The sequence below is a fragment of the Merops nubicus genome, unplaced genomic scaffold (genome assembly GCF_000691845.1).
Source record: "Merops nubicus isolate BGI_N331 unplaced genomic scaffold, ASM69184v1 scaffold11166, whole genome shotgun sequence".
Taxonomy (NCBI): domain Eukaryota; kingdom Metazoa; phylum Chordata; class Aves; order Coraciiformes; family Meropidae; genus Merops; species Merops nubicus.
The window spans coordinates 22,761-35,885 of record NW_008616960.1 but is presented as its reverse complement, the minus strand read 5'-3'; the positions used below and the strand labels follow the sequence as shown (position 1 = coordinate 35,885).

Genomic DNA, 13,125 nt, shown 5'->3' with positions numbered 1-13,125 from the left:
GTAGGGAAATGTAATTATATTATTCATTTGGGGGTGTGAAAATGATTTCTAATAACATTCTGGGTGGATTAGTGCTGTTTTCTAAATTGATGTGTAGGACTCTGCTGGCTTTGTTTAAGAATTGTGGGAAATGCTTGATCTATGCTGAAGGAAGTAGATTTTAAATAGGTGTGAAGTACCTTGCTCAATTGGGACTAACAAGTGCTGGCTTGGGTATGTAATGAAGATTGCAGAGCACTTGTAGCACTGATGAGTAAAAGTCTATCAGCTTTTGTACATTTGCATTAGATTCAGAGAAGACTTTTTCCAGAAGGGAGAAATTGGGGGTCATTGCAGCCTCAACGTTCAAGCATTTTTGGCAGAAGGTCAGCGGAAGAGCCCTCTGCAGTCTTGGTAAGAATGGCTTCTCAGGGCTGCTGCCAGCTTCACTCACTAGTTCTTTATTCATTGGTGTCAGCAGCTGTGTGTAAGGGATTTCATACTGAGGAAAGAGTTGCTCCTTTCTAAGCTCAATTTGAGAGTTCATATCAGATACATCTGGGAATGACACCTATGCAGAATGTTGTGAACTTTGGGTAATTGCATCCTGCCTAATTTACAGCAGCAAAAGAGCTGAAGACATGTTGTAGTTGGAAGTTCTCACCTTCAGGTGTTTTCTGGAGAAGTTGCTGGTTCTATGCCTAATCTGCCTACAGAAGATTGTTTTGTTGTGAAATACCTTGAAGTTTGCACTGCTCTGTGAACCAAGACACCCCTTGGTGATGCTGGAGCTGTGCAATGCCTGACCTGGATATGAATTCCCAGGAGTTCCCAGGGAGCCTCTGGAATGTGGAATGGGCAACAGTCTACAGGCTGAGTGGGAAGTGCAGAGGATGCTTTGGGGTGGCTGCTTAACTTTCCCTGCTTGCATGTGAACACTTCAGAGCTGCCTTGCCAGCTCACTGATGGCATATGAAGGAACTGCAGCCATTCAGGGTCAGATCAGAATTAGCTTTTATGCTTTTCTCATGTTTTCTTTTATTTTTTTTCTAATTTTGCATTGATGGTTGATTTCAGTTAAGAATAGCTACAGAGAAAGACTTTTCTATCTGCAATTGTCATCCTAACTTCTCAGCCCTGTTCAGATCCATATTCTGACCAAAGTGTGACAGTCTTGCTGAAGTGTCTTTGGCTCTGCAGATCCAGTTGGACAGACCCACAGATCCAGGCTCTGAGGCTCTTTGTGACATCTCTGCTGCCTGGATTTGTAGATCAAAGGTGCTGTTCACTCCGGAGATCAAAGGTGGTGTTTAACCTCTTGAAGCTCATTACCTGAAGAACCTTCCATTACTATTTCAAATGATTTTAATTGTCAGACTCCATCAGCTCTCAGCAGTCCTGCTAAATCAAATGGACTGGATGAACAGTTACTAAGTCTTAGATGTACAAAGTACATTTGTTTAAATGTGTTAATGACAAAGTGTGTTCTCTGTGATTGAATCTTTGTAGGTTTGCAGAACTCCAGACATTTACTGCATTAAACTTCAGGCCCCTAGAAGATGAGCAGTGTGATGTTATTATTGAAAAGCCAACGTACTTCATGAAATTAGATGCAGGTAATTGGTATCTTTAGCTTAGTTTCTTTTAATCCTGCAGTACAAAAAGAGCCCATATCCAACTTCCCCATCTGCACTAGACCTTTGTGATTGTCAAGTTCACCTGTAATACATTATTTTGGAAAAATGATGTGACGTTTTCCTTCTTCTTTGTTTCTGTATTTCCATTGGTGAACTCAAACTTCAATTAAAAAATGTTATGTTTTCCCACAGGTGATAAAAAAAAATAAAGGAAAAATTCCCTGCCAGTTGTCTTGCACAGTCCCTCTCTTGGCTGTGTTTTGGCAGTCTTTGTGCCACTGACTCTTCTGTAGAGAGTCCTTGATTTTGGCTGCATTGCTGGCTGGTGGGTTACACACCATGAAAGACAAGGAGTGGGTGTATGTGTATTGAGGAAGTGGTGTTCAAAGAGGGGCAGCACTGAAGCATCTTCAGGCAGCAGCCAGTAGTATGTGGCAGTTTTTGAAGCTCACCAGCCTCGTTGTTCATGCAGCATATTTTGCAGGCAGTTGTTAATGGAGGAGGGTGTTCAGGATGTAGACATACAAACAAACTGCTGTGGGGTAACCTATGGTTTAAACTGGGTGGCTCTCTGCTGTGCTCTGACCCTGTGACCCACCACAACTACCCCTCTTCCCCTGTGGGCCAGTAGCTTATGTTCTAAGCAGTCACAGGCCTCTGAGGAGTTAAGATGGAAGAGTTGCTGTGCTGTGAGTTTGTAGTTTTGAGTGGGGTGGTCTGGCTGTGGCTCAGGAGGTGATTTTGTCCAGCTCCTTTGTTTTAGGGGAAGCAGGGGAAGACTGCTGTTTGAGCAGTATGCAGGGGAAGCAGGGGAAGACTGCTGTTTGAGTAGTATGTAGGGGAAGCTTGGTAGCTAGTTCCTGTTGTGGCAGCTCAGCTTAGAAACAGGGGCTGTGTGCATGAGGTTCCAAAACTGGGATCTTGTCCTCACGAGCAAGGAGACGGGACTGTGTTACACCCTTTGTTTCATGGTAGTTTTTTTGTGCACCATGGTCTTATGGTATTGGTTTAAGAAACCAAGAATGAACAGGAATGCTCTGAGGAATTCCTTGGGCTTTGGCTCGTGTGCAAGTACACGTTCTGTCTTGTAGTCCTGCAGACAGAGCTTCTCTTAACCCTAAATGGAGCAGAACTAAGGTCAGTGCCAAAGGCCTGGTTTTGTTTCCCCTGTGTCTGACTGTCTGTTGTTAAAGCAACTGCTTTCATTCACTTCAGAAAGCAGCTGCAGACTGGAATGAGAAATAGCACCTGCAAAGTGTCCTTTTCTTATGCTGTCTTTTGGCTGCACTTCTGATTTCTCTGAACTTTGTAAAAACATGTTTTTCTTCAGGTGTGTTACCTTGGTGCCTTCCCTTTTAAAGGTCTGAGGTTTTAGGGTGTATCTGAAGCGTTCAGTCACAAACAGGGGAAAATTAATGTAAAAAGCAGGATACTCCTAAGGAAAAAATGCATGGACCAGTGAAAAGGGGCACCAGTAATGCTGTGTTTTGGTCACAATTGTTTCTTTCTCTCTGAGGTGTTAACATGTACCATCACTTCTGCGACTTCGTCAATCTTTACATTACACAGCACGTCAATAATTCCTTCAGTACTGATGTCAACATAGTCATGTGGGACACTGTAAGTCTGCTGTGCTGTTAACATGTTTGTAATGGGTTGTATTTTGTTTTCTAGAGACTCTGAATCTTTTAGTAGCCAAACTGTAGCTTTATTTTGGGCTCAGCCTTGTGGAACTGGTAAGGTTTTGGATCTTGTTACAATAGGTGCACGAGCAATAGGGAACAGATTTTCTGCAAGGAACCACATGCTGTTTTAACACTACTTCATAGCTCATCTTTTGCTCGTATATAATTATGCCTTTTTTGGTCTGACCTCAAAAATAACATGATCTGTGTTTCTAGTATGTAGCATTTGAACATTTCATACTCTGTTCTGTAGATTTTTTTTTTCTCTGAGAATGCTGAAGTAGATTTACTCAAAACTTTCCCTTCTACATTTAAAAAGAAATGCAGGCTTGCATCTTCCTAAATCAGTAATGTGGAACCTGTAATAAAGAAAACAACTAAATAAAATCCTCATATAAGTCAAAACAGGGTCTAATACTTAATTCCTTTAAATAGCTTTCTGGCAGTTACTTCTCAATCACCTCTTAAAATGCCACAATGACATATAGAACAAGTTTTAAGTTTGGGCTCTTACTGCTGAGTTGAAACCATGACTGTGTTTAAGACTAATACTAGTTTTACTGTACAGTATTTAAATTGTGTAGGAGAATGTTAAATGAAATAATGAAAAACTAGTCAATTTGTAATATGCCAGATAACGTGTATAAACAGGTCTAGAAATAACACAGTCCTTGACTATCTGCTGTCCCATGCCTGTCTTGTTCTCATAAAACACTGGATTTGCTTTCTGAGTGTTCACAATATTCATTAGAGAACTGCAAATATCCCCTGCTTGCTATTTAATGAGAAACCTCTTTGGATAAAAGAGACCCTTTTTTGTGCTTTGCTTATATTTTGAAATAGAGAAGCAAGCTCTGTAGATCTTACACAGGGACCTGTTAATCCAGCTCTGATGGCTTCCTGGAAAGCTCAGAACTCTCAGGCAGTGTTGTAAATGACTTTGAAAAGGAGGTTTTTTGTCTTATATCTCACTGTTGAATCAAAGAACTCTTTCCAATGTACCATTCCAAGTAAGTATTGACACAGTACTCTTGTTTTAAATGAGTCCTAACTGCTCTGTCTACTTGAATTCGTTCCCATGTACAACCAGGTGATGGCACCAGCTAACTGCTGATGACCCATCCATGCTGATCAAAAGATGGACCAGCTTATTTTACTATTCATTCTTTTTTTCCTTGATGTAATTAGGTTTGGCCATAGTTTCTAGCTTCTGTAGAAACAGTGCACTGTTCTTATTAAAGAGTAATGCCCTTGGATGTACATTAAACAAAGCAGAAGATGTGTAGGTAGCCCACTGGGAGTTGATCTGCAGACTGTCTCTGCAGTGCAGGAGAGCACTGGTCTTAAAGCACTTCCAGGCAGGACAAGACAGGGTTAGGAAGAAGTGCCCTCAGCTTTGAAGATCCATGCTCCACTTCTAATGTGGAAATGCAGTAGTTGTAATACAGATGGCCAGGAAGTTGTGTGGATTGTAAAATTCATTAAAACTGAGTGCCAGAGGAAGGGGAAGGAAGCACCTCTTCAGCTGGAGGAAACCTGGCATCCTTTAGATTCTCTTATGTTTCACTACATGTCTGCTCTCCCCTGTGCTCACTTGTAGTCTTATTTTCAAATTTCTTGTTGAGATGGTTTCCACAAAACTTTCCCTGCATCCTGAACCAGCTCCAGAGTTGAAAGGAAGCTTCAAGTGAGGCTCTGCAGCAGGGCTGCTGAGGTCATATTTAATTGACTTCAAAGAGCAAGAGATGGTGACTCTTAGCCCTCAAGTATGCAGGAGGTGTTACAGATCTGAAGGTGAGAGCCCCTGCTGCTAGGGAGGGGCTCTCACAGGGAGCTGATGGTTCTTAAAAGGTTCCACTGAGCATTGTTACAAAGAGGGAAGTTTTACACTGTCCTGTAGAGAAAGTTCTTGCCAGCTTGTGAAATTAGTGCAAAACAGCTTCCTGGCTGTGTCTTCCATTGTATCAGGTCATTGCCTTCAATGTGTGATCCAAGTGACCATCCTAAAACAGAGGTGAATGGGAAGCAGGCTTGTTGTGGCATTTTGCCTCAAACACAGCTGCTGCACTTGAATTCCCAGGTGGTTTTTTAGTTTCAGGAGTTGAGGTTTGTGCCTTCTACTGTCCCTGTGTTTCTGTTGCTTCACATTTAACTGGTGTTCTGTTGCCTTTGGGGAAAGTGGTAGGTACTGCTGGCTTCTAACTCAAAAGTTCTAATCCACTGCTGAAGAACTTGTCTAGATTGCTAATCTGCTTTATTAAAAATTAACTACTTGACAGGTAATTTGAGTTAAATGCCTTTGTAAAAGCAGAGTTTGGTGTTCTGTAATGTCTGTGTTCTGTGCTAGCCTGTCGTAGGTCCCGTGGTGATAATGCACATACTAACTGTGTATTAAAACTCACATACAGATCTTGCAAATCATGAACAGAAATTTTACCTGTGTTTATGTAATCAGAGCCTTGTCTTTTTCCCTTTCCTCCTAGAGCTCCTATGGCTATGGTGACCTCTTCAGTGAGACGTGGAAGGCGTTTACTGACTACGAAATAATACACTTGAAAACTTTTGACTCTAAAAGGGTATGGAATTTGATATTTTGTTTTAATTCATTGTCACGAGGTAGCAAATATGACCATTTCTCAAGCTGGCTGTGGGTAGGGGTGTCTCAGAGGAAAGCATTAACACTTCTCATGCATGTTTAATTTGTGTAATGTGAGTGTGACAAAGCTGTAACCTAATTCTGTGGCATGTCTATGCTTGATATAGATGGACCTCACTTGTGTCTTCTGAGAGGTGATATTTATGTATTGGTTTCACTTCTGCAGGACTCACTACAGCAGTTAAGGGTTTTCAAGTGGTGCTGTCTTTCTAAGTCTTTCAGTTCCTACTGAGGTGTTTCTCTTCCCCTGCAACTCTTGTATACTTGCTGCTCATCATCAACAAAAGTTTTACTGCCATCAAAAACGTACCCATTCATTCAGAGCTCATTTTAGTCTCTTAAATCCAATCTTAAAGTCTCTGCTCTCTAACTGGTTTTCTTCTCTTTAGCTCCTGTTTGTTCTGGTTTGGGGGTGGGGTTTTTTAACCTCTTCCCACACTTGCATGAGACTTGTAGCTCTTTTGCCATCAGGGTTGCCTTTATTCTATTCATTTGCACAGTGGAGGAAGTGAGGATGTTCTTGAGAGGAGGAGCAGGTAATTGCTGGCTCGTTCCAAGCAGGGATCCCGGGGATGGTGGAGGGCCAGGCAGCAGGGCAGTGCTAACTGCTTGTCATCTGCCTTGACAGGTGTGCTTTAGGGAAGCAGTCTTCTCCCTGCTGCCCCGCATGCGCTACGGCTTGTTCTACAACACACCACTGGTGAGTCCCTCCTGTCCTCCCACCCTCTTGCCTGTACCTGTCTGACTGTCAAATCTGAGCTGCTGGATCTCTCAAGCCTCCAGCTGAGCTGCTGTGAAGCATACAGCACTGAAGATCTGTGCAGCTCCAACAGAAATGGTTCTTCCTTAAGGATTAGGACTTTAAAATTGCTTTAGCTGGTTGATAGTGACTGGTTGTGTGCAATCTCCTGTGTCACAGCTCGTGCAGCCTGTATTATTCCTCTTTAATGGGTGGGCACTGTGGACTTTGTGGTATTTTTGTGGAGCACAAGAGCTTGTACACTGACAGACTTCCCCCAGGGTATTAGCTCACGCATTCAGGCTGTAGTGCTGAAGAAGGAGAGTTATATTTCTTTCTAAATGAAAGTGCCACTCGTGCAGCAGTGAATAAGTGACGTGTTTAGCACAGTGCAGGATACTAGGCTTTTGTTCCACAAGAATGGCAAAAGGCTGATCACAAAGAGAGGTTTTTCTGAGCAATATCATTTTTTGTCTTGACAATTGCTTTTTTAATTTCAGATCTCTGGCTGTCACGGTACAGGGCTATTTAGAGCATTTTCTCAGCATGTGTTACACAGATTAAATATCACACAAGAAGGACCCAAGGTATGGCAACTGAATAATAAAACTGTAGCATGGAGCTGATGGCTCTTACCAGAGAAACAGCATTAGCAGGCTGGCTGCAGTGGGGAGCAAGGGCATAGAGTGCACTTTTTGTCCTTTCCTGGGATGCTCAAGACTTTTTTTCCCCAGTAAGTCAACCTGTTCTATAAAGGCCTTCAGCAAACATTTGTGTATGTTTGTGAAAGCTGCCCTCATGTCCTGTTTCCATAGGACAGGCTTCAGAACACCCTCCTTCCAACCCTAGAACCTCTTCCTCATCTCCATTCTCTGTGCCCAAGACCTTTGTATCCTTCCTAATTGGGGAAGGTAGTTGGTGGCTGCTCTCTCTGGAACATGCTGACAAGGTGCTGTCCTTGGGCCCAGCAGAGGGGATCCCCCAGAGCAGCACAGTGAGATTGCTCTTCACCAGTCCTCACAGTTACTGCTGAGCTCAGGGCAGAGGAGGAGAGAATTGAATCTGGTGCTGGCAGTGCCTTCCTGGTACCATCTCTCTGGCCCTGGGCCTCTCTGTCCTGCACCCTGGTAGCTTCTGCAATTTGTTGCAGTGGCTGCCTTCATGGGTGTGGCAGTTCTGGGCTTCTGGAGGTGTTTGCCAGAGAGTAGCCTACATGTTCTCACCGAGGGGCAGACATTCAGTGCACTGCACAGTTATGCTGCTCCTGCTGGCACTAATGGGAGCCATGCAGTTAAGTCTCTTTATTTCACTTGGAACACTTACCCCTGCGAGTCCAATTAATTTAAAGAGATAAAAGGAGGAACTCTTATAGAAGTAAAATATTTTTTCCAAGGATCTTGTGCACAAGGCATCCTGAAAGCTGCTTTCCTGCTTTCAACTCCTGCTGTATAACGTGGAATACAAGGACTCTTTTGTACTGAATAAACCAAATCTTTCAGAAAATGTTTTATTCTTTGTTAATAGTCAAACTTCCACAAACTTTTTGAGACTTTTAATTTGTTGGAAAATAAAACGTGAATTTTGAGGTGGTTACATCATCTCTTACCTGGGGAGGGGGCATGTTTAGTTGCTCATACAATTGCCAAAAATAAACATGGAAGTGTTTGGGGTTTTTTGGTGAAGCCTGTCTCACAGCTGATACCCTGCTGGTGTGTTTTGTAGGATGGGAAGATGAGAGTCACAATACTTGCACGCAGCACGGATTACCGGAAAATATTAAACCAGAATGAGGTGTGGTCCTTTTTATTTTTAAAACACATTCATCAGGAGTTAAATTTTGCTCATTGCATTGATTTTTTTTCTCTTTTTTTCAGAGAAAGCCAAGATGTCTCTCTGCTGATAAATCTTGGACAAATTTGCTTAGTGCTAATATTAATTTCTTCTAATAGGTCTTACAGCCAGTCTCCATTTCTGTACACCAGCCACTGAACCTTGCTGCCCTTAAGTAACCAGTGGAAGACTGCAGATGGAATACTAAAAGTCTTTCCTCTTTACAGACACTACAGAGCTTCTGATAACATTAAATTAGTTTGCTTTGAGATTATCTCTTTTATTTGTAGCATCTCCAGTGTTGAGGGCTCTAATAAAAACCTTTGTAATGCTTGCAGATGAGAATGCATCAGCTATTGTGTCTGAGGAGGTGCATTCAAAAGCTAATGAATGTTCATATTGATTCACAATTTCAAATGAGGCAACTTAGTGGACTTATGGTGTAGCTTCTCTGGTGGTAAACTGATAATATCAAATGTTTTCAGACCTGTCTTCATTCTTAGCACCTGACAGAAATGACTTGGCATTGTCAGCCCCACCTTACGCAGGGAGAAACTGAGGCTTGTTTGGTGCAGTAGCTCAGCAGCAGAACAGACAGTGCAGATGGCTGGGTTTGTGCCTTCCCTGCTGGGCTGTCCACAGGGTGTGTTTTCTGGTAATGAGAGCAAGACAGGAAGAGAGAGTCTCACCTTTACTATGCTTTTGTGAAGGAGAATGCTTGGCTTTTTCTCCCCCTTCTGCTGGCTATGGATTGGAGACTCAGAAAAAGCCCATTTAGGTTAGAAGCCCAGGATCTAACATGGTTTCACTTCTTGTGTGAGTAGGAGCCTGACGTACTAAGGTATTTTTGGAAATCCTTCTAGCTACCAGTTTGCTTCTTTAGGTATTGGAATGCCTTTTGCAAATCCAACCACGTCTTGCCACTGTTCATGGCAAAACTTGTGCTCATTTGAGTGGTTTCAGACTGGGTGCTGGAGGATGTAAAAGTCACCAGTAGCCTCTGTGAGAGTGCAGGAGATCAGTGTGTCCTCCCCAGGGGCTGCTCTGCCAGGAATAACATGTGTGTGTCTTAGGTGGGGAGGCACAAAAGGAGGAGAACTGTCTCTATATGGCAGTGATAATACCTTCTGTCTCACTCCTTGTCCTTCCCTGGTGAGGAGGAGTGTGTAAAATGCCCAGGAGTGTAGGACTGAAGGACACCAAATCCTTGTCTTTTTGTTTCCCTCCTTAGCTTGTGAGTGCTCTGAAAACGGTACCGACGCTGGAGGTCAGAGTGGTAGACTACAAATACAGGTATGTAAGTTGGTGGAAGAAGCTCATGTCATCTGGTGCTGCCTGTGGCTGGTGAAAGCTGTTTGCAGGCAGAGCTACATGTGCCCCAGTGTCTGTCTAACCTTTGCAAAACCCAGAACTGGTAAGGGTGCAGGAGTGTTACTGAGGGAGTGGTGGGTGAGCTGGCTGAGCACTCCCATCCCTTGATGGTATGAAGGATTTAGGAATGAATCCCTAGTGTTGGTAGGCTCAGGTTAAACCTACTATGATGAGCAAGTTTTGAAATCACTTTCTGTTTCCTCCCCTCTCCCCACACCAGCTGTGTTCCCATCACCCTTTTGCATTTGCTAATGCTCTGCAGTTAACTGTGGGTCAACAGGGGTTTCTCTTGTATGGTGCTGGTGTCTTGTTTTATATGACCCTTAGTTTAGTAATGAGTAATAACTCATCTTATTTGCTGCTTGGGTGGCCCCTGAAGACACTACTTGAGGTCTAATAATAGAAAAGAGGGTGGATGCCCCTGTGAGGGTACCTGGGTATCTAAAGAGAATACTGTATTCAGAGCTTACAGGCAAAGGATGGGAGAGAGTGATGGTTCCAGGAGCTGAAAAAAGCCTCATCTTTCTGCAGTGCATTGTAAACCAGTTTAGGTCCCTTATACTGGGTATTTGTTTTTTTAAAGGAGGTGGTGCAATATTTTTTTCTTGAAAAGAAAATTAAAAAAAAAAAACAAAACAAAACAACAAAATTTAGGAAAAGTTTAACTTGTAAAAAAATAAATTTTTTAGAAGAAGCTCTTGTGAGCATTTTAAACTTGCATTTCTTTTCATCCCATGCTGAGTTATTGCTGGCTCCAGCATTTGTGATTCTTATTATTGTTCCTGGAAAAATAATTCTCTCTTTCAGGATTCGTTTAAGTTAATTTGGTGCTTTTTATGTGTAAATAATTGTTACTGAGGTGGCCAGACATGCCAGATAACTGTTTGTTGTGTTGCCTGCAGGGAACTTGAATTTTCAGAGCAATTGAAAATTACCCACAACTCTGATATATTCATTGGGATGCATGGAGCTGGACTTACCCATTTGCTCTTTCTGCCAGACTGGGCTGTTGTTTTTGAACTGTAAGTCTCTTTTACCACAACTTGCTAATGTCTGTTCCTGTGTGTTAATGAAGCACTTTCCCTTGCTGGTATTTGGCTATGGGTGTTTGTCTTGTGTCCTCACCTAGACTTCAGTTTTCAAATTCCTCAAGTAGCTTCCTTGCAAGCTTATCTTCATAGAATTACAGAATGGTTTGGGTGGGAAGGGACCTTTCAAGGTCATTTAGTCCAACCCCCCTGGACTGAGCAGGGACATCTGCAGCTAGAGCAGGTTGCTCAGAGCCCTCTCCAGACCTGGCATGTCAGACCACCCCTCTGGGCAACCTGGGCCAGGGTCTCATCACCCTCAGTGTAAAATATTTCTTCCTTCTATCCAGTCTGAATCTCCCTCTTTTAGTTTAAAACCATCACCCCTTGTCCTGTCACAACAGGCCCTGCTAAAAATTCTGTCCCCAGCTTTTTTCTAGGCCCCCTTTAAGTACTGAAGGGCCACAAGAAGGTCTCCCTGGGGCCTTCTCTTCTCCAGGCTGAACAACCCCAGCTCTCTCAGAGTATGGTTGTTAGTGGATGCTCCAGTTCTACAGAACTAAACAAAACTGCCACATGCTTCTCTGAAGAGGGCTGAATTCTCCATCCTGGGAAATTCTGTTCAGAGCCTCTGCTGTGGGAGGGCTGTGAAGCTGGCACTTTGCAGCATCACCTTGGCTTGAGAGCATTTTGTCTGGTCTCCAGTTAGCTTCAGAAGCTCATGCCCCTGAGCTGCTGCAGCTGGACAGGGGCAAGCCTGACATGCAGCTGTGCCTCAAACTGCCTCCTGGGCCACATCTTAAGAACAGATGGTGGCCACCTCTTAAGAACAGATGGTGGCCCTTCTTGTTTTCAGTGCAGTAGAGTTTGTCCATGGTTTCAGAGCCTTAGAAGTGGACAACAAGCATTTTGGCCTGAAGTGTGGGGGTTTTTTTCCCTCATTTCACCCTGGTAAACTCCATCACAATCTCCCAGGTAACTAGTGATAGGATGAGAGGAAATTTGGGCTAAGTTTCACTAGGGGAGGTTTAGATTGGATATTGGGAAGAATTTCTTCCCTGACAGAGTGGTGAGGCATTGAACAGGCTGCCCAGGGAGGTGGTGGAGTCCCCATCCCTGGAGGGGTTAAAAACATGTGGATGTGGCACTTGGGGACACGGTTTAGTGGCCATGGCAGTGTTGGGTTGATGGTTGTACTTTTTCTTAGGGGTCTTTTCCAACCTTAATGGGTTCTGCTCCTAGGTACAACTGTGAAGATGAACGTTGTTACCTGGACCTGGCGAGGCTGAGGGGGATCCGCTACCTCACCTGGAGGGACAGGAGCAAAGTCTTCCCTCAGGACCAGGTAACCATGCTGGGTGCTGGAGCTTCAGCCAGGAAAAGGGCAGCTCCACAACAAGCTGGCTGTGTTCTGATCCTTGAAATAGGGTTTTCACTCTTTAGACCAAATTAACTTTCCTGTTGAGAGTAAGAAATCTTTGATATCGATGGCTGAGGGGAGAAGAGAAATGAAATTAATTGGCCATTAATCCAAGCCCTCCCTGGCATTGCTGTTATGCAGTTGCTTTGACTCCTTTGCCTCAGAGCAGATCCGTGGATCAGAAATAATAAATTAAAATGGCAGATGCTCAATTTTTTTCCTGCTTTTTGAATGGAAGATGTATTTCTTTTTCCTGTCTAAAAGGCCTTATTTCATTTTTCTAGGGACACCACCCAACACTGGGAGAACATCCAAAATTTACAAACTACTCCTTTGATGTGGAAGAATTTATGTACTTGGTGCTTCTGGCTGCAAATCATGTTTCACAGCATTCCAAGTGGCCATTTAGGGTAAAACATGATGAATTCTAAGTCAGACTTCTGACTGAAATATTGTTTTCAAATAATGCTCCATAAAACATATTGTAACAACATAAAGCAAAATGCTGGTGTGAAATGTGTAAACCTCTACGAGGGAAATAACCCATAATTAACTTTTCAAACCACTTCTTAGCACCACATCTTATCTTTGTAGTCCTGCTCTTTTAATTCTGGGAGTTTTCATTATGTAAAAACCTACTTTTCAGAACTCTTTTGGGGGTTTTGTGCTGTATTTTTGCATTCCAGATTCTGAAATAGTTGTCTTTCTGCAAGGAGATGTCCATCCATTTCAGGTGACCTTTTCTGGGGTAGACACTAATCTTGTAACAATTGATTCCTG

At 43.1% G+C, this 13,125-nt stretch overlaps 1 protein-coding gene across 2 annotated transcripts in view; it reads left to right on the top strand.

The window, feature by feature from the left end:
* EOGT (EGF domain-specific O-linked N-acetylglucosamine (GlcNAc) transferase) overlaps positions 1 to 12,776 on the top strand; it is a 15,446-nt gene extending 2,670 nt beyond the window's left edge. For both annotated transcript variants that reach the window (XM_008942988.1, XM_008942987.1), the window contains exons 5-15: positions 289 to 393; positions 1,489 to 1,595; positions 3,133 to 3,236; positions 5,785 to 5,877; positions 6,586 to 6,657; positions 7,197 to 7,283; positions 8,419 to 8,487; positions 9,758 to 9,819; positions 10,800 to 10,919; positions 12,168 to 12,270; positions 12,630 to 12,776. In XM_008942988.1, coding sequence (XP_008941236.1) covers positions 289 to 393; positions 1,489 to 1,595; positions 3,133 to 3,236; positions 5,785 to 5,877; positions 6,586 to 6,657; positions 7,197 to 7,283; positions 8,419 to 8,487; positions 9,758 to 9,819; positions 10,800 to 10,919; positions 12,168 to 12,270; positions 12,630 to 12,776 — 1,069 coding nt within the window. The remainder of the gene's footprint in view (positions 1 to 288; positions 394 to 1,488; positions 1,596 to 3,132; positions 3,237 to 5,784; positions 5,878 to 6,585; positions 6,658 to 7,196; positions 7,284 to 8,418; positions 8,488 to 9,757; positions 9,820 to 10,799; positions 10,920 to 12,167; positions 12,271 to 12,629) is intronic.
* Positions 12,777 to 13,125: the final 349 nt, after the last annotated feature.